The sequence below is a fragment of the Anneissia japonica genome, unplaced genomic scaffold (assembly GCF_011630105.1).
Source record: "Anneissia japonica isolate Jap-2015-1 unplaced genomic scaffold, ASM1163010v1 scaffold287602_len1038180_cov171, whole genome shotgun sequence".
Classification (NCBI taxonomy): Eukaryota; Metazoa; Echinodermata; class Crinoidea; order Comatulida; family Comatulidae; genus Anneissia; species Anneissia japonica.
In genome coordinates, this window is record NW_022734061.1 from 965607 (window position 1) to 987867 (window position 22261).

At 33.8% G+C, this 22261-nt stretch overlaps 1 protein-coding gene across 1 annotated transcript; it reads left to right on the forward strand.

Moving 5' to 3' along the window:
• Positions 1-3734: 3734 nt before the first annotated feature.
• LOC117116316 (acid-sensing ion channel 5-like) lies at positions 3735-22001 on the forward strand. Its single transcript, XM_033260337.1, has 10 exons — positions 3735-3792; positions 5964-6243; positions 9218-9446; positions 9780-9905; positions 11077-11229; positions 12637-12776; positions 13227-13288; positions 14012-14162; positions 15843-15934; positions 18190-22001. The coding sequence occupies exons 2-10, from the start codon at positions 5984-5986 to the stop codon at positions 18423-18425; spliced, it is 1449 nt and encodes a 482-aa protein (XP_033116228.1). The 5' UTR covers positions 3735-3792; positions 5964-5983; the 3' UTR covers positions 18426-22001.
• The last annotated feature ends 260 nt before the right edge of the window (positions 22002-22261 follow it).

The window sequence follows — 22261 nt, forward strand, 5'->3', positions numbered from 1 at the left end:
GGAAAATATAGGTCCCATATGGGAAACTCATATACCACCCATGTAAAAATGCATGTGGGTTCCATATGGGCCCCAAATGGGTTATATCTGGGCTATGTGGGCTAAATCATATGGGTCCCACATGGAACTTGGGTGCAGAATCCGGAGGTTTCCTCAAGGATAGCCCATATGGTACCCATATAGATCTGCATATGGGCACCATATGGGTCCCTTATGGGCTTGTTACCTGGGAGGTGGGGTGCAAACGGGCCCCAGTGCAATATTAACTGCCGGGCCCTTTGATGTGATAGGGGAATTCCATAAAGTTCTCAGAAAAATCAACGTAAAAATTGTTTCTTTACCCTCTACTCTTAAAAAGGCCAAAGTTAGCAATAAATACTAATGATAATCGGATATGCCCCTATTTTAATAGGGGCATATTCGATTTAAAACAAAGGTGGATTACTGTCGCAAAATCTTTACAATTCTTGAAATGTACACAGTATGTGTCTGTTTCTTCATTTAATACCAGAAGTTTAGCTGCTGATTAAGACCCTCTCTCACTAGGGTTTTTTTTCAGCATAGGAGTGACGAAGAATTTGCCGAGTTGTTAGCTTGGCGAACTCGGCAAAAACTCGTATTGCAATTTGGGAAGCTCGGGGAGAACTCATACCTACTCGTAGCAGCTCTAAAATTGTGGCGCCAATTTTGAACATGTTCAAAATTAGCGCAAATTCAATGAGTTACTAGCAAATTGTGAAATACATAATATTGATGCTGTTTGTATTCAGAAGCATTATATTTAACATCCTTATCATGTATAAATATAATGCTTCTGAATACAAACAGCATCAATATGTAATATTGATGCTGTTTGTATTCAGAAGCATTATATTTATACATGATAAGGATGTTAAATATTATAAAGTAAGTAATGAATGGATGCTAATTAGCACATCAGTTTGGAAAACAATAAAAATGCCTCCAAAGGTGGAGTAGGTATTCTTTTCAGTCCTCTTCCTTATAAAACATTAAATAAATTCGAAAAAAATAATGACAGAATAATTATTTCAAATCTTAACGGAAATCCATGCACAGCTATTATATCTTGTTACAGTCCTACTAATGAAACTGTCCAGTCGGCTGCCGAAGATTTTTATAGCCTATTGGCTGATACTATTCGTTCAAAACCTGCCCACACCATGACAAATGTAGGAGGTGATATGAATGCACAGCTAGGAAAAACTGAAGCCTATTTTTACTTCTCATAAGAAAAGTAATCGGAATAGAAAATATTTAAATGATTTAATGAGAAACTGTGATATGATAGCATTGAACACAAGTTATCAGTTATCAGAAAAAACAAGGAAAATTGTGAACATTATACATCACCTCACCTATAAAACAGCTTGCTCAAACAGACTATATCCTTTGTAATAGGAAATGGAGATATAAAGCTAAAGATCGTGAAGCTTTTAATACATTTTCAACTATTGGTTCAGATCATAGAATAGTGACTACTAAATTTATACTTAGTCTTAGGACATACCAGAATAAAAGCAAAAATCAGATATGACTGGGGAATGTTTACTGATAAACAAAGACATACAAATGGAATATCAAAAACATGTTGAATCAAGGTTTAAAGTGTACAATAATAAAGACAATAAGAAAACGGCAACTTCTATACATTAATAACATTATATTAGCACATAATAAATCGACCAAATTGAACATACCAAAAAGGAAAAGAATAAAAAATATGGGTCAACCCTGGGAAAATCAATCTTTAGGCAAATAGAACAGATATAAATGCGAATAGGAATATCAATCCAAACTATATTAATAGTGAACAACATGAAAAAGCTATAGAAAAGTTAAAGAACACGTATAAAAATGGTCAAAAAACATTAAATTAATAACAAAATCAGAGAAATTAAAAGAACAGTAGTTCAATAAAAAAGTAGAATTGCATAAAGTTTTAAATGAACTAACCTTTTGGTTACTGTGTGCAAGTAACCAAAAAGAAAGATAACTCTTTGGAAAAACCATTTTCAAAATCTTCTTTAATCCACCTCAGATTTCTCACAATGAATCAATTAAGAAAATTCATAACGAACCCATAGAAACAGGACCATTTACATTAGATGAACTTAGAATCTGCATCAACAAGTGCAATAACAATAAAGCTAGTGGACTTGATGATATACCGGCAGAGATATGGAAAATTGTTAATGCAATCAAAACAATAACACAAAAGCAAAGGTTTTGTCTCCAGACTGAGAGACAGAATTGTTCAATAATTATATCAACAGGAATTCTGCAAATGATACTTTAGCTCCTTACTGCTTTTTAATCCCACCAGGGGTGGCGACAGGGGGTCAGATTTCCCCTAGGGAAGCAAAGTGGGCGTGGTCGTGCTTCGATTAAAAGGTTTCGAAAGTGGTCCTTTAGGGGTTTCAAAGGATTATTTAATCGATTTTTGAGTCTACTAATATGTAGAAAATACATAGATTTTTTTTCTCCCCGACGAAATGTGATTTTTCTCCCCGACGAGGGGGGGGGGAGCAGCTCTCCCCGACGGGGGGCCCTGGCTGGCACCACCCATGTACCCGCTGCCTCCAGATTGGCTACAGAATGCCATGAAAATTTGGGATTAACGATGAACCATCAAATAAGTAGACGATATCCTGCAGTTTACATTACTTCAAATCTAGGCAGCCTTATATACACTACTATTAGAAATTTTGAAATAAGAAAAGGAAGAGCATGGGCTGCACTCAACAACGGATAGCATATGGAAATCCAGTATAAACAATGCTATCTAGTTTCAACTATTCTGAGGCACAGTTGAAACAGCTCTCCTATATGGTTCAGACAGCTGAACATTAACAAAGACGCTTGAAAAATGAATTGATAGCTGCCATTCACATTCACTTAAAGCAGCAATGAATATCAAATTGCAACAGAAAATTAGTAATGACAATCTTTAAGGCTCCTTAGCTAGGCCTATACCTCGAATTTCCGAAACACTTTGAATCAGACGTCTGAGATTTACTGGACATGGCAAACTTAATAGCCAAGAAATAATTTCTGATGTTATTATTCTCGGATTCAAGACATGGAAACGCGAAATCAGAAAAACCTATGCAAACATACATAGATGTATTGGAGAATGATACCGGACTGCCAAGAGATATCCTCCCATTGGCAATGGCCGATAGAGAAGAATGGAGGATACTAGTCAAATAAGTCAGGGTCCGTCAAGGCTTAAGTAAGTATTATTCAGTTTCAGCAGCTGCTCTGAACTAATCAAGGAAAGTGGTGACACCTAAACCCTACTGTTGTAGAGGGTTGAGACCAGGACTTATCTCCAACTTCAAATTGACATAGAAAAAAAAATTTAAATACAGACACAATGTAATCATAGAGTCCAACCTTAAAACGAAAAAAATGTGTAATTTAAAAATAATGAATGTATGTGTAAGTAATCGTTTAATTATGAATAAAAATAAAATTGCATAGTATTAAAGAATAAATTAAGAAGGAAGAATAGGAAAAAAAAAAACTTGGAGCGGCTGAAATATTTTCTGTAATAAAACAGTAATAATCAATATGTCATTATTGTACTTACGTTTTTGTAATACAATACATTAAAATTCACTAATCATCCGATGTCTCAGTGCGTCCGGCATACATAAATAAATACATTTTTTTTTTTAACATTTGGGAAATTTCCATTGCCTTCATAACAGTATGGGACAATAATTGTTGTGGAAGAACAGTTCCAAACAAGACCTCATTAACATTACGGTAAGTATTTCTAATTTGAGTTGTAACTTCCTCTGTAAATTTACAAACAAATACAATAATTATGATTCTCATCTTGCACACCTTCTTTACACTTACATATTCTTTTATCTTTTTCTATTTGAGACCATCTACCTGTCTCAACTTTAAGATAATGGGAACTTAAAACAAAGCGTGATAATACAATTCGTTCATTTTCTTGAACATCCCGACATAATGAATTAGTGCTTGCGTATGAGCTCAGTATTAAACGCTTTATACTGGTTAAATCGCGTTGTTGTTTTATCCAATGCTATTTCTCAAGCGCACCATCTCATCATAAAAGACACCTACATCTGAAATTACAGTGTTTATATGTCGTGACATCGGTGAGTCCAAAGAACGACGCAAACCTAGAGCGGTAATAAGTGGAGCATGATCAAGGGTTCGGATTATTCACAACATTACGCTTTAACTATCGTTTTTGAGAATCTCTCACTCGAAATGCACAGCTTGGCATGTCAGCCTCAATCAAATATAATTCACTGGAGGTTTGCATCCTTACTCCTAGGAGTGGTTTTACCCCATTCATATACAAAGATAGACATGAGTTTGCAATCCCATCTCCTAACCATGTTTCACTAGCGTACAATAACGATAACGTTACTGCTGCCTCAGCTATTTTCTTTTTAAAAATAAATGGTAAGTTAGCATTTCTTTTTAAAAATGCACCGAACTTAATAATTGATTTTTTCTCTTTCAAATGTGCATCAATAACATACTTGATTGTTCCCTGTCCAGTACTTTGAGATCCTAAATGCATATATGAATCATATGACTCAATAACAGTATTCTCAACCCTGATTGTACTGTTATCTTGTTTGTTACCATTAATTACCAATAACTAATAAAAGAAACAATTTACACTTGTTGTCTTCGCATAATCAATTAGTAAAACGTAAGGTCATAATTTGTCCCAAGCAACCTTTGCCCCTTTGTTCCCCCGTTTGTTCATTCATAGGCTTATACCATAAAACAAGTCTGTTATTAAGCAAAATTTCAAAGAGTTTGGTTAGTGCATCACAAACGCTAATTCCACGGTAATTATTTGGATCCGTACGATCTCCTCGCTTTAAGAGCATAATGAGACGGCATACTCCCCATGATACAGGCATTGACGCAGTATTAAATATCACATTTAATACAAACATTAAGGTGATCAATACATTAAGAGTTACAAAACGTAAAGATCCAACTTTATCTTTTAACGATCCTGTAACATATAAAACCTCATCAATGCTAAATCATCGTCAATCAAAGGTATATACGGAGAGTTAATGGGTTAGTCAATATTTTCTGCATCATTCGGATTAAGTAAGTTCTTACAGTGTGTTTTAAGGCCAACTCAGACAGCGTCGGCCGACGCAGCCCGACCCGATTTATCGTCGGGGACAGTCTTGAGCCGTCTTGAGAAATATTAAACACGTTTAATATTCTACAACGCGACTACCCCCGACGCACACCATCGCGTCCGCGTTCAACTCACACAGACCCGACGCGACAACAAATCGCGTCGGGCTGCGTCGGCCGACGCTGTCTGAGTTGGCCTTTAAAGACATCATCCGTTTTCACTTCTAGACGTTATTTGAGCATCAAAATAAGGTGAATCCTGGGGAGGGATAAAGCAACCAGCAACCCATAAATCGCCCAACGATTGCAATTTTAACCAAATAAGGTTTATTTTTCTCCTCCCGTACAACCTTCCTTATACGAGCCTCTTTGCGAAATATGGGACGGATATCTGGTTTTATACATACCTTATTAAATGGATCACCCTTATTTTTTAAATATTTCCCTTTGCTAAGCACTTCACTTCTTTCGACTTGTTTAACATCCAAATGTTTTTATCCATAACACGTCATTCTGTTACCAGCTCAGTGTTTCAAATTGAATATAACGGACCGAAATGAAGGAACACGTTTTTTTAGTCTAAGAAGGTTGACGAATTCATAGTTTTGTATATGTAGTTTTTAATTTAGCATTACAAAGACCAGATATTTGGTGGTATAATTAGTCTATATTACCTATACAAAATTATGTCATTTGGAAATTTGGAGAAATACAATCGGGATAATTATTTTTAGGGGGTTTTGAGAGGGTTTTGTTGGTTTTATACTACAGAGTTATTCTTATAGGTACCTCACAACATTTCAACATGTCCGACAGCGAAGACGCCCTTGATTATGATTTCGCAACCAAGACGTCAATGCATGGGGTGCAGCGCTTAACCGAGAAGAGAGGCTGCAGTTACAAGCTATTCTGGGTAATAATCATAGTAGTAGCTGTGGTGTCTTGTGGGACTGCGGTTGTGGAAAGGATTATTATTTACTTTCAATACAACGTCAATACAGAAATAAAAATTGAAAATCCTGAAGAAGTGACATTTCCGGCTGTTACGATATGCAACTTTAACAGGTAAGAACGTTTGTGTGACTGAAGTGGAGAGGGAGGACACAACATGGGGCGTAGGCTGGGGAGAGGGGGATGGTTGTGCGGATACAAGCAGCAAATTACTTCTACTAAGTGGGTTAAAATACTAAAAATGACCGTTAAGATTTCATTGAATTAGGGATTTAGTTCCGCATTCTCATTTTTTAGACCCTCACAAGCCAAATTTATCATATTTTTCGTGCTATACCTTTTTTTTTTGTGAAAATTGATAATTTCTAACTAAAAATAATCCTAATACTAAACTGTCATTCCTGGTCCTATACCCCCTTTTAAAAGTGCATTTTTATTTATTGGAGTGTGTACGGTACCGTATTCATTTATTTATGTATTTAATTGAGGTATAAAACGTTGAAGGTAAATTAATGTTAACAAAACTAAGATAACAATTTACACAAAAACACACTACAAAAAAGCGTGTATATTTTAGCAAAAATCAACATTCTAAAAGTGGTTTTTTTTTTATCACATCGAACATAGTAACTATTATATATTAGGCCTATATGTATAAATATGTATATATAAATTATATGTATATATATATTATATATTATATATATATATTTATATATATATATACATATATATATATTTATATATATATATAAATTCATATTCAATCGGTGTTGTTGATGTGGATCCACGTATGTCTCATCGTAGGAATAAATCAGTAGGTAGACGCAGACAAATTAAACTGCTACGATACTTTGACTTGTAGGAGACATAGAAATATTTATTTGCGAAATTTTCGGCAACTCCTGTTACCTTCGTCAGCGCATGAGTATCAATGAGAAACTTAACAGAATACATAAAACTATACAATGGGTGATTAATCACCAGATCTATAAACAATAGGTTACACAGTCTTATCACTAGCAATAGTTTATAAGGAGGCCTTAAGTCTGACATAAGCAAGTTGGCATAAATAACTGGTCAGATGTGGCAAATCTAATGAATGGTAAACAAGGAAATAGGCCTATAAACAACAAAAATATGATGATGATAATAATATAATACTGTCAAATAAAATGTCATGTGGACACATAACTATCAAAAAAGGAATAAAGAAATATATAATATATGATATAAAAATATAAATGATGAATAAGGGAAGATAAAACGAATAAATAAAGTGAATATAAAAAAAACTGTGAAATAGAAGAGATAGACTAGATGGATGAAAATATGACGGATGGACAAAAATATATATTTATTTATTAGCGAAAGTGAAGTCAGATATGAATCCAAGGTCTTTATTAGCACCTGACTTATGTGTTTTAAGTTTAAGTATCCATCTCAGCTCAGCACAACGCCTTTCACTGAGGGTTTTAAACCCGCTAGCAACTAAAATGAATTTCATACAGTTAATATCATGGCGCTTTTGATTAAAATGTTTAGCAATCGGTAAATTATATTTGTTTTAAATCGATGATTTATGATTATTACACCTGCTTCTAAAGGAGCAACCTGTCTCCCCGACATAACATACCCCATCACAAACCGTACACCATATGAAATAGATGAGGTTATGGCCTGTCTCTTATACACATCTAGATGTGTATAAGAGACAGGCCCGATAGTATAAAGGACCTGAGGACAGGTTGAAATATTCAAGTTGAAATAAATTGTGTTCGAAAAGTCTACTCCGTATTATATAACACTTTTTTTTAAATTTACATATATACATAATATACACACATATATAGGCCTATATACATATATACATACATATATAAATTAAATAAAACTTGGGAACTGTTCATTTTCCCTACATAAAAAATTTAAATTTATCTTATATATAAAAAATATATATATTTATTATTATGTGAATTTTGTAAATATTTAGAACAATTATATTCTACTGATGACATTTTGAGGAAAAATATTTATATGGGTGAAAAAACTAATGGTGAGATAAACAGATAGTAGATTTAATATCCGTGAAAGTTAATGACGACTCAATTTTACCACAGGATATTAAATATTCTGTAATATAAGTGAGTTGTTATTGACTAGTTTCTCGGTATCGATTTAACTTCCACTTAATGGATTGGAGTCAGTCAGATTTATTGCACAAGTATAGATTATCCGTCATTGCAGGCCCATAAATGTACTTGTGATATTTAAGCTTTCAGTCAAGCAAACATAGTCTGCCCTCGTTCTCTATTATATTAATTACTTTTTTTAAATAAATTATATTTTTTAAATTTCTAATTCAAAATAAGAGAGATAACCTTTATTTTCCAACATTACACTAACAAATTTGTTTTTTCTTTGACAACATGGGACACTTAAAATTTACATAAAAAATACAATACAATATAGAAGACATTTGAAATTCACATCAATTTTAAAATCGATAAAGATTAGTAAAATGACAATTGAAAAAGGCCATTACAATAAAATAATTGTAAACTCCAGGATCGGTGATAAAATTTAAGTGTCTAAGATTAATGACTGGGATTTTTAGGATAGAGAAAGGTCCTAGGTAGTAATATTGAATTAGTACCGTAATGCTTGCCAACATGTTTTAGTTTATTGTTATTAGTTTTGTTTTGGGTTGGGGAGGGGGTAAGGAGGAGGGGTTGGGAGAGGTGGAGAGGGGAATTTACATCCTTAGCAAGTACATTTCTCCCTCCAATTAAAGAGCCCTTCCGTGACAGATGCTTTCATGGTCTTTATTAGTCTCTAATTAGAATAATAAAGATAAAAGACTTTTTGATTTGGGACCACAGGAAATAGGTCTTAATTGCAGGAGGTGTCTTTGGTTAGAGGGCGACCTGTACAGGATAAAGAGTGAAATAACAAATTGGATGATGATGATGATGATGATGACAGTAATGATGAGATGATGACTTAATAACTAAATTTAGATTCAGATATAAAAAGCTTTGACTATGACAGTGTATTAAAGAATTATTAATTATTCTTCACTCTTAAGGTACCGTCGGTCTAAGATATCCAAAACTGAAGAGGATTATTATGGCTGTGCTACCATTCTTGGGATAGAGGATCTTAGTGGGCAATTCACTCAATACATAGATAAGTGTGGACAGTTGCTTAACACAACATCCTTCAATGTATCAGAATTTACGGAAAAAGCCGGATTTGATCTTGATGCTGAAACGCTGTGGTCGTGTAAATTCCGGGGTAAAACTTGTGATGCAAAGGTTAGTTAGAAATTACTATTTTTTATTTTAATTAATGATTTTTATCATTTATTATTATTATTATTATTATTATTATTATTATTATTATTATTATTATTATTATCAATATTATTATTATTATTATTATTTTGATGCAAAGGTTAATTTAGATTAATGATTTAAGGAGAGCAGCGATGGGAAGTGAATAAGGAAAAAGGAGATCTCGAAAGTTAGCGAACACAGTGGGAAAAGTCTTTATTTTTATCATTACCTCTCATTGGTTACCACTGATTACCGGTATCATATAATTCAGGGATGTCAATCAATTATTACCTGTCAATCAATATTTTATAGAATTTTACAAGTGTTATTACCGACTACGGTCGCTGTTGGACCTTCAATGGAGCGAGCGGCAGCAGCTTGAAGCAATTTCAACCAGGACGTAATAGTGGACTACAATTGATGATAAATGTGGCCCAGGTAAGTGAGCAACGGACCTTTCCATTAAGCTCCACCCCTTATTTATTGTTGCTAAGGTCCACAAAAGTTTGATTGACACTCTCTACCTTTAGATTTTTAAATCACTAAGTAAACCTTTGATGTATAAATAATCGAGGCCTGTATCCAGGGGTGTGTGATTGGTGCATGCGTATCCCTCTCAAAAGTGAAGAGTGGACCTTTTCACTGAGCTCCGCCCATCGGATTGACACTCTGGAACAAATTTCAAATGCTGACCTTCTGAGAGAAGATTTTGAAAGGCATTAATTGAATAATAAAGACCCCCATACCATATCAATTTGCTTAATGTTTAATGACTTTACCATATCGAATGTTTTTCTGAGTACGGTACACAAACTGACAATGCGGCAACATCAATATTACTCGGTGGCGGATGCAGGAATTAGACGGGGACCAGGAAGAGGATTTTACAGATGGTGGGTCCTACAACTTTTCTCATAAAACCCTTCCGCACCCTAAATTTGTCAGAATTATGAGAAAAAAAATGGAGAAAAACATAAAATTATGTTCAATTATGCTCCAGAGGAAAAGTTTTTATATGTTGAGAAACTGGTTTTTCTAAGACACAGAATTTGAACCATATTTGATGAAAAACTGGGCAGCGATTAATGAGATACAGATTGTTTAATATTTAAAAACAGGGGGAAATGTAGAAAAATAAGGGTGTTTACGCCCCATCCCCCTCCCACTTATAATATAACTGCTTTCGAGTTTTTCGTCAAATATGCTTTTTGTGTCTTAGAAAAATCAGTTCTACAACATATCAAACTTTTTTTCTCTCAAGCCTGACATTATAAGTCTGTGAGTGCCAATTCCGTCCATCTGTTGGCGCCATATTAATCATACATTTAATTACAAACCATAGTGGGGCTGAGGTGGTCTATTGTAGGCCCTCCATCTGTAAAAGTTCCTTATGCCCCTCTTTTTTAAATTACTGGATCCACCTCTGTATGCGACCCATGTTGTGGACAGACGAGAGTATATTATGCTGCCTCCGGTTTACCTGGTAGTTTAGTCACAGGACCCTTGGAGAAGGAAGTTTACTTGTAAGTTCAAGTCTATGACTAATTGTGATTTTTGAATGAAGCATATATAATCTAACTTCCTTACATTATGCTTACTATGATTTCAGTATGAATATACAGAGACCTTTGAACTTGGTGGTAACCTGGAAGCTGGATTGAAGTTTCTAGTACACCCACAAGACACGCCCCCTCTCGTGTCCACTAGAGGGTCTGCTATTGGTACCGGTCAGCATGCTTTTGCTGATGTATATGTATATGAGGTAGAGCAAATTTAATATCTCATCCATCAATTTATATAGGATCTAAGCTTCGTGAGTTTTCTACGTATATGGGCATTTTAAAATATTACAGCCATGTATAACGCGCGGATCAGACCTTCGCCATGACGAATGTTAGGGTGAGAAAAAAAACTAAAAAAAAAAATAAAAAAATTGCAACCTTAAAATTAATAACGATGTTATTAGTAAGGGAAAGAATTAATCGGCAGAAATCTATGACCTGCAGGAACGGTTCTGCAGGTTATGCATAGGCACCCGCCTAAATAAGAAGCCGGGTATGCCGGTGTCACATATATCTTTTCGGAATAGGCGTGTTTTATTCTCTTATAAGGTAATCTACATGGCTTTAACATAGCCTCAGTTTTTTTTTCTTAAAAGTTTGAAATCTCGAGTGGGATGATATCATTTGCTTGAGAAATGCTATAGGATATTTTGCCCTATTTTTCAACAAGATGCTGGATAGACCTATATTTAAAGAATTAATACACGAACACTCCAAAAACCATTTTTTAAAGTCTAAAAATGCTATTTTTGCCGAACGTCCGTGGTAATTATCTTAAGAAGCCAAATTTGCCAGTGTCACATTAATATTTTCTCTGTGATACCGACATATATTTCTGAATAAAAAGCTCCTGAAAAAAGTTATAAGGTATAAACATATAGCATTGTTAAATTAAAAAAATAAAAACATCTTGGGGTTTTATTCATGGGTTTTACATCAGACAACAGCTGTAGGGTATATTTACATTATTGTAAACATTAACTTCAACGAAACATGATATGATTTTTTATTGAATTTTCTTTTAAAGTCGATATTGAACAATAATTTTATTGATATGCTGATACAATCCATTATTCTAAGCCTTTAATCCAACGTTTAATTAAACAAAATTGCTTTACTCAGCCTTTTCGGATTGTACTGTACAATACCGTACTATTACTATTATAATATAGTTCTATAATACATGGTATAATAATATATTATATATATAACATATATAATATATATAAAATATATATATAATATATTATAGTGTTATATATATATATATATATATATATATATATAATTATTATATTGAAAATGTAGAACTAGTAGAACTTGGTATAATCACTCTACAGATTGTTTCATGCTCTGCATTATCACGTGTATCGAGCACTGTACGTTGCTAGTATTGCCAACTACATTTATTCAATATATATTATATATATATATATATATATATTACCTTAATAAGACCCATGATATTATTATTATTATTATTATTATTATTATTATTATTATTATTATTATTATTACCGTATTAATATTTTCCTATAGTTATTATTAAATTATTATTTTATAATAATAATAATTATTATTATTACATTTATATGCTCTTGATTTAGACTGATACCCTGGAAGAGCCATGGGGTCAATGCAAGAAAGATCAGAAGTTAAACTACTACAAAACGTACTCGTATGTAAACTGCGTAATGGAGTGCCGATTCAAACATTTTGCTGAACAGTGTGGCTGTAAGCCTGAAAGGTATGAGTGAAAGTTTATATACCGTATTTATTTGAATAACCGTTCTGCTTTTAAACAAAACCGCCTTTCTCGAATAAATCCCCTCCCCTCAAAAACCATCCTCAACGACAAATGGCCTTTACTTGAATAAATACTGTGTATAATAACAATGATATTAATGAACATAATACAAGTGCAACAGTGCCACTCAGGCAGTTATCTCATATTTTAATGTAGAATAATGAGAACCACTAAAAAACAAATGTCCATCTGGGGAATATGACTATACTAATTGCTTTGTGTTTATAGTGTTAGATTCAAGGGAGGTAACTTGCAATTTGATTCCAAAACAGTGAAACTGCTCTCATTAGGGGGTGGGGGGTTTACTGAAAAAGAGAGGTTTCCCAAATCATAAAAACAACCCCTGGCTGCGAGCCTGATTATGACACATTCACATATTATTTCTAATAGGTATAAAGGTCCAGCAAGAATCTGTGACCCAAGAGATACATCTTGCATTGTCAAAGTTTTGGGTAAGTTGCCAAAAAATTGTATAAAGTTAAGCCGGCCACTTATTGCGCCCGATGGACATCGGCCGACGCCATTATACAGAGAACACAACACCAAGACGCACGGTCAACAGATTTTAATGACGATCTGTTCAGACTGCCATCGACAATCAGCAGCCAGCGTCGCATCATCGTCTAGTGCTCACAGGGAGCAGAGTTGGATTCGTCGTGCGACCGTCGTATGACGCAGTGACTGCCCGGCTTCCAGCCTACGTGGTAGTGATTTTATCGAAAGAAACTTATATGTAATTTTTGAGAATGTGAGACTCTAAAATCGATTAAATATGCCACACTGAGCACCTTGGAGCTCCTTTGCTCGGAGGGATTCTGGGTTTCCCTGGCCTTTCCCAATTATGTTAACGTTGGGAAAATTGGCCTTCCGGCTAGGGACACACTGCAAGCTTTCAAGGTAGAGCATTTTGTGTGTGCTTTTATATATATATATATATATATATCAAGACACTTATCTGCGTTTGTCTTTCTCCACCCAGAAGTATAAATGGGCACCGGCATATGTTAGGAAGGTAAAACAGACTGCTGTGCGGGAGGAGTGGCGGGCCCCCACGCGCCCCCCCCCCAACATAATCTTGCACAGTCTGCCCTAAACTCTAAGGAAAGAGAGAGTGCATTCCTTTCTGTGGGCCCAGAGCTTCAGGTTTACCAATAAACGTGTTTTGTATATTTCAGATAGAATAAATAACAATAAGCTTCGGTGTGAATGCTACCTCGACTGCAAAGACATTTCCTACGAGACCAAGTTATCATACGCCAACATCCCAAGTTACAGTATTAGTAACGGTACTCAAGAAGCTTACAACGAATCAGCAGAGTTTTTAAAGTATGTTTTAACAAAAGTTCGTTAAAGATGCGCTATCAGTCAAAAAGACAGTAAAATACCTTAAAAATTACAAATAAAACATTTTAAACAGCTCATTATCTTTTTATTACCTTCCAACGAGTAACAGATCAAAGATCGTTCTCACCGATTTACAGACATTTTCCTACAAAAATCCTTAAAATTGATTGCCAGCCAATTTTAAAGATCTATGTAAAAAATAATTATTTACCCCTCCGAATATTTATGGGGATTTTTTTTAAATTCAAATTTTTAATTTTAATTAATAATAAACTTACTTAAATATACAAATTAAGAAATTCAAATGTGAAATTAGAATGTTCAGTTATTTTACCTCATGATTAATAGTACATCTAAAGTGCCCCTAGGCCACAGTAGTGGAATATACCATTCTAGATATGATGGTGTAGTAGTGATGGTGGAATGAAGATGACAATGACGACAACGATGATTAGAAATTGTATAATATTATGGTGAAAATATTACGGTGGTGCGGATTATAGTGATGATGATAATGATGTTGGTGGAGGAAAGTGATGAATTATTATTTATGATAGATGGTGACGATGATTATGATGATTATAATATTGAGCATTATATTGAAGATGAGGGTGGTGATGGTGATGACAATGATAATGATAATATTATCAATAATAGTGATGATGATGATTATGATGACTAAATACAAATAAGGTAATAATTACGAATATTGTGGTGGTGATGATGAGGTGATGATAGTTATAAAGTGATATGGATAATGATGATTATGATGATAATGATAATTATTATAACAATAATTATTCTTATAATGCTAATGGTGGCAGTGATGACGATTGAAAATATTTGGTATGGTTATCGTACAAAATTGATGCAATGTGTTGTGGTAATTGTCTTTATGCTTGAAATGTAGTAATTATGTTGTTTTATAACACACCTAAATAGAACCCTGTCATTTGATTGGTAGATTTCGTATCATGTGACATTGGTTATTTACCCCATTTCGTCACTCATCATGGAAATTTAGATCCACCATGCATTTTTAATTTCATCCGTGCTTTTTCTTTCCATTCGTTTTTGCTCATTGCATGTCGCCTAGGATACAATATTATAACTTCAACCTAATACAATCCTTTGATTAGGTAAAAAGACGCCGGAATGTTCCATTTGGTCATAAAAAATTAATATCAAATGACAAGAATCGCCATTTAGAAAAAATGGTAGATTTTTAGAATAAATAATCAAATGACAAGAATCTAAATGTAGGTGTGTTATAAAACAAATAATGAATGTTTTTATTTGTACAATGGAAAGAATATTTTTATTCGTTCAAAGATTGACAGTTCCATTCAACTTGGCGGCAGCCAATATTTAAACTCATGAACATTTTCTGTTCATTGTACTCAGAAACATACATTATCTGTATATTAATCTTTTTGACTGCTACCATTTTATTTTCTGTTTTATTCCATTTTATGGCCTTTAAACTGCTTGTTGTCTGTCATGATAAAATTTGAAGTTACGTATCTGTGTTTGCAAGGACCTCAATGAAAATAAGTTTTACTTTTTTTGGGCTTAATTTACTTGTAATTAAAGTCATGTTTTCGTGAAATTTATGAGTCTGATTATGAATAAGATCTTTATCTTTTTATACTTTCTCAATAGGGATAATGTTGTTATGTTGGATGTGTATTATCCTGTAATAACGAAACAAGTTTATAAACAAACAAAAGCTATGACCTTCTCAGCCTTACTGAGTAAGTACCTGGTACTGGTTTGGGCATAAATAATGCGCCTTTTCATTGTGGTTATAAAGCGTGCTAAGGAATTTGAAAACAAGAAGCACAAGAAGTGTATGTTTAACAGTGTTTTATCTGGGAATATTAAAATAATGGGGTCCGAAGGTGAATTAAAGCAATCGCTCGATGATTAAGCGGTCGTTGTATGAGGGTGATTTTTGCTACATGAGCATAATTTTTTCTGCTCTGAAAATTTTAATGTTGGGGTGGATGGGTTTGGGTGACTATCTAGGGATCGCAAGCTTTTGTGAGGGTAGTGTTCCTGGTAAATTCTAATACCGAGCGCGGATTCTAGATGCTTATGAAAGTTTGCTTCTCAAAGAGCTGACATTAAGAAGACTTTGATTTGCGACAACACAACGTTGAACATAATGACGTCATATTAATTTAACTGCACATGTCTGAACATTGTGCATTATGTTCTCTCCAAAAATATGGGACAGTTGTCGGCCGAATTCACTGACTTCAGTGAGTCAATAGTAGGAGCATACCTTATAATGGTTAAATTTGCTATTGTGCCAACTGCGTGGTGGTACGAAAGCCTATTCGTGCCACTTAAGTATATAAAATCATCAAAATGTAATCCGAAATTTCGGATTAGTAATCCGTTATTTCGAATTAGTAACTCGTTATTTCGGATTACTAATCCGAAATTTCGAATTAGTAATTCGTTATTTCAAATTATTAGTAATCCGTTATTTCGGATTACTAATCCGAAATTTCGAATTAAGTAATTCGTTATTTCGAATTAGTAATTCGTTTTTTCGGATTACTAATCCGAAATAACGAATTACTAATTCGAAATTTCGGAGGCTAATAATACAATTTCGCATGGTTGCGTTAGAATAGCAAATTTAACACTAAAATGGAAGCGCTGCTTCCAAGAGTATGTAGGCGTGCTCCTCTTCTCACTACTTCTCTCTACAGTAGATAACCAGGACATCCACTGCCAATTGGATAATTTGTATTGCTAAAAAATTTATAATCTCAGTGAATAAAGATTAAATGAATTTGCATACATATAACCGGTATAGAAGAAACTTGTATTATTAGTCTCCCCGAAGGATCGAATCTACGGGGGCTATATTGCTCATTTTTTTCTTCATGTTGTCGTTGTCGTTGTTGGGTAAATTGTTTTGTCACCATGATAACTAAAGTTTAGTAAGTCCGATTGCTTTGAAACTTGACAAAATTCAAAACGATAAAAGAAGATGGAGTCTATTGTTTTTGGTACATGTAAGAATATGCTAATTGCTCATTTGCATAATTAATATTTCACTAATTGGATAATATATGCTAGTTACCACGATAACTAAAGTTTGGTAGCTCCGATTGGTTTCAACGTTGGCAGAATTGCAAGATGGTAATAAGAGGACTGAGCCTACTGTTTTTTGTACGTGTGTGAATATGCTTATTACTCATTTGCATAATTAAAATTGCACTAATAAGGTAATGTAAGCTACATAACTAAAGTTTGGTAAGTCCGATTGTTTTCAAGCTTGGCAGAATGTAAGAAAGTAACAAGAAGATGGGCCTATTGTTTTTGGTAAATATGTGAATATGCTAATTGCTCATTGGTTCGTTTGTCAATTTGCTCATTTGTATTATTAATATTTCTTTAAGAAATTTAAGATAGTTAACATGATAACTAAAGTTTGTTAAGCCTGATTCGCTTCAAACTTTACGGAATGCAAGATGATAATAAGACGACAGAGGTTTTTGGTACGTGTGTGAATATGCTAATACCTCACTGAAATAATTAATATTTCACTTCTGTGGAAATTTACGCTAAATACCAGCATAATTCTAATAGGAACATTTATTTCTTCATGTTGTTGTCACTGGTATATTAAATTGTTCGATACCACAATAACTAAACATTGGCAAGAATAATTTGTTTTAAACAAATTCCTACTTATCAATTCTCAGAGAAAAATCACACCGCGGAGAAGTTATGCTTTTACAGCGCATTATTTTTAGAGAAGAAACTAAAACCATGTCGGTATTTAAAAAAAAAACAACATACATTTGAATTTTGCTATAGGACAGTCTTTATTTGCTAACAAACCTTTCCCACAAGCAAGCTATAGCATACCTTCTGCAGCTGCAGTACAGTATTATTAAGACACATTTTTTATGATTTATTTATCTTTAGCTTTATATATTGGTTTTTTATATATTTTATAATTATCTAATTTACTTATTTTTATTAGGTGACATTGGTGGACAGTTGGGACTGTTTGTTGGCGTGAGTATCATTACAGTGGTTGAGATAACCGAATACCTGGCCTTGAAAATGGGGAGGTGCATGGATGGAAAAAGGGGACAGAGAAGGAACAAGAAAAATAAGAAAAGTGGTGTCTCCCCACAAAATAATGCACGCGGTGTGGAAATCAAGGAAATTAATAGTTTATATCAGGGAACAGGGAATTCACTGTTCCCTGGTTAACATTAATAGCTAATTGGTCTTTGAATGGTCTTAAACCGGCCACTCAAAGCGCCCGGCGGTCTTCGCCGAAAGGATTCTATGGAGAACGCAACGCAACGACGCGCATGCAACAGATCGTTTTTAATGATCCTAGCCACCGACAATCAACAGCGTCGAATAATCTAGCGCTCACAGGAAGCTAAATTGGATTCGTCGGCTGACGGTCGCGCGACTGTCGTACGACGCAGTGAGTGCCCGGCTTTAGAATCAATAGATCTCGCAATATGTAAATATTTTAAAGTTTGGATACAACCTAAAACAAAACTATACATACCGTAAAGTTTCAGGTAATAGAAGTCCCATGGGTTTAATCTCGAGCAGCCGATCTCGAAAAGACGCCCACGGGCTTTTGAGATTTACATACACACTGGCGTTATCTTTGATTATTATGATAGCGTGTCAGTATTAAGTGGTATTTTATTGTACAACATGGTTAAAATTTTAAAAATATTACACAAAATTTCGAATTTCTTAGTTAAGAAATGTCGTATAGTAGCAATTCCACAATTTACAGCATTAATTGAAAATAAGCCCCCTCTTTATTTCGTAATATCCAAAAAAGGACAATTTCGAAAACAACAATCTCAGTTTGGTGCATTCAAGTTGCTGTATTAATAAAAAGTTGAAGCTGCGGTACAACCTGGCTCTGTTCCACTTGTTGGTCATATTTTGCACTCCACAACGTGACGTCCAACAGTAGCAGAGACCATAAAAGAAAAATCATTTATTGAAAATTACAAAGTTTACATAAGGTATTGGTGCAATTTTTAATTTTCTCTTTATTAATTTTCATAACTATTACTAACTTCGACTATTGCAGCCTAATTTACAAATCTATCCCAGTAACACAGTCCCATCGTATTAAATTGGTAGAATTCAATCTAAGTTTATGCATTTCAATAATCATATGCATTATAATGATATTAATTTGGTTCCGTATACTCTCTTCTTGCAATTCGCAAAAGGAGAAATGTTTTGATATGATTTTTCTTTGTAAGTGTATGAATTTTGTTTTAATATAGTCGGGACCAACTAACACTCACGCCTATAGTCAATTCACTCAACAACGAAACGCTAGAATTAAATGCATGCAAACCATCATTTAAGTATCACAACAAAAGTCAATAGATGTGAACATTACTAACATGCTAACCCTATGTAGCCAGTTCTCCAATAACACATAGCTAATAAAAATTAACATTTACATTTGGTTACCATACACAATTTCAAAATATTTATAACCAGTTTCAAAAGATTACAGTATAACATTATCATGAATAAAGATTACGAGGACTATATAATAAACGTTCATTACTATTATTATAATCCTAGACACAACGTTAATAACGGTTTGAGGATATAATCATATTATCACGATATAACATAATCAATGTTTCTCAGTTTCAGAATCTATTCTAAAACAAACGTTATCTACTGGCTACAAAAGATAGTAAATCATTAATTAATGATAACTCAAGATATATCAGAACCATGCCTGCCATTAATCATCAGTTACAATCAATGACTATTATTTAATTAATGTTAACTCCGTAATATGATAACTTTACCAGAGTTACTATAGTGTCCATGTTTACACATTAACAACAAGATTACACTTGTACCGATTATAAACTGCAAAAATATGATCGTTCATACTAATGAATTCATACAATGGTATTAAGTAGCGTTGACAATGGGTTCCAAAATTCCAGCACACCACATACCTACTAGTACGGTACTATAGTTAAAGAGTCCAGCTTTCAGTTGCTGCTTGCTTCAGTCGCCTGCACGGTGGACTATCAATATAAATTAATAATAAATATAAAATAATACTAATAACAAAAGTCACAAAAATTACACCATTATCGCATGCCCATAACATTTCAATCATGGCGAGTTTACGCAAAACCAACATCAATACATGTACCATGATATTAACACGGTACAATAGTTTTCACATAAATGTTGTAGTCAATTGAACTATATATAATGGTGACTGTTGTATTAACTACAACATTTTATTATTGTCCCATCTTGATGCAGTATATCTATATGGTAGCCAAGAACTGACATTTCAGTAAATTTCCATAAGCATTGTCAAAATTTCAAAACTGAACCATTAACACAATAAAAAGAAACTTTTTTCTCTATCTAACAAAAATGTGACTTAGAAAATGGCGTGGTATCACTGTGGTGCACATTCCACCAACGTCGTGTTGTGTTCGGCCGATGGTACTTCGAGACCACCGAATCCCATGAGTTGTTTCCGACCATAAAACTATATGCACTTCGAAACCACCAGAACACCAAATCCTAAGGCTATGTTCTCACACGGCAGCTAACGGTTAGCAGGATCCGGATCCTGCTAACCGTTAGCTGCCGTGCGCCATACGAGAAAATCCCGATCCGGATACCAAAAATATGATGATCGAATCACTGGCCAATAAGAAACTGGAAATTGTAAACGTGTACGAGTTATTGTTTGATGATAAAAATGCGCTCAACTTGCTAACCAATAGCGCTGGCTAACCGATCGGGCGTTCTCATGCAGTTGCTAACGGTTAGCGCTAACGGTTAGCTCCCGATCCGGATACTAAGTCTCTCGTGAGAACCAGGCTTTTTTTTATTCGAGAATCTCAATCCACTGTGGCTAATGTAGGCCTATTTTCTATATTTTCTCTTAAAATTAATACACTAAATTATCGCTCTAACGATATATTTCTGGTTCCGTTTAACAGAGATAATTGCACAAAAAATGGTTTCATTCATCGTTTACTACTTTTACTTATAATACATTGTTACATCAAGATCCTACTATCGAGTTATTCAATCAAAATTTAAGTTTATTTAAAATCATTTTATTATATTTGCATGCATTTACGTGATTGATCTGCTTGGCTTTGGGCTGGGAATGATTTTTTTTATTGGTGACTTGTGACCCCGTTTCTTTTTATTAGTATTTTTCTATATATCTATATGGTTGTAAAACTATTTTAAGACATATTTTTATTGGCAATTGATTGCTGTTTGATGTGTTTTTTGAAATAAATAAATAAATAATTTAATAGTATTATTGTAATTATATACGTTCGTCTAATTATTTTATTGCATGTAAATAGTGAGTAATTTAGATTTAGGTACAATGTACCTTTCGGCAATATTTCTGTGTCTTACTGTGTTTTGTGTTTTATAATTACACCATGAAATTTACATTCGAATATGCGTACGGTAATAAATTGAATTAATAAAGGCCACATAAACGTAAATAGATGTGTTAGTTTGAGATGTATAGAACAAATATGATATTACAATAATAAAGTTAGGAAGAACTAAAATGTTTTAAAATGCAAATATGCCGTAATATCATTTATAATTGATTATTTATAGAAAATACCTTGTACGTTTAGTCATAACATAACGTATACATACAGATGTGGTATGATCAGTACAAAAAGATAATCAAAGGAGCCATGCTCTTTTTAACTTATACATATCAGAGACTCACTAAATTTATTGAAAGCAACAAATAAAAATAAATATGGCTATTTTTTTCTCAATACATTTTTCTTTGGTCTTTGCTTATTTTATCTTATAATTGAAATATGGATATATTTATATGCGTGTCACATCTCCGAGAGTATAGCGAATGTCCGTTAAAAATTGCCTTCAGATCATCTTAGTGCACTCCAGGCTTTTGAAGTGTTAAACGTTAGTTGAACCCACTAGTCATTAGCGTAAGAACAGAGCCGAGGTGGGGGATGATGAGTATGTAAAACGAGGGGCGCCGCATATTATAT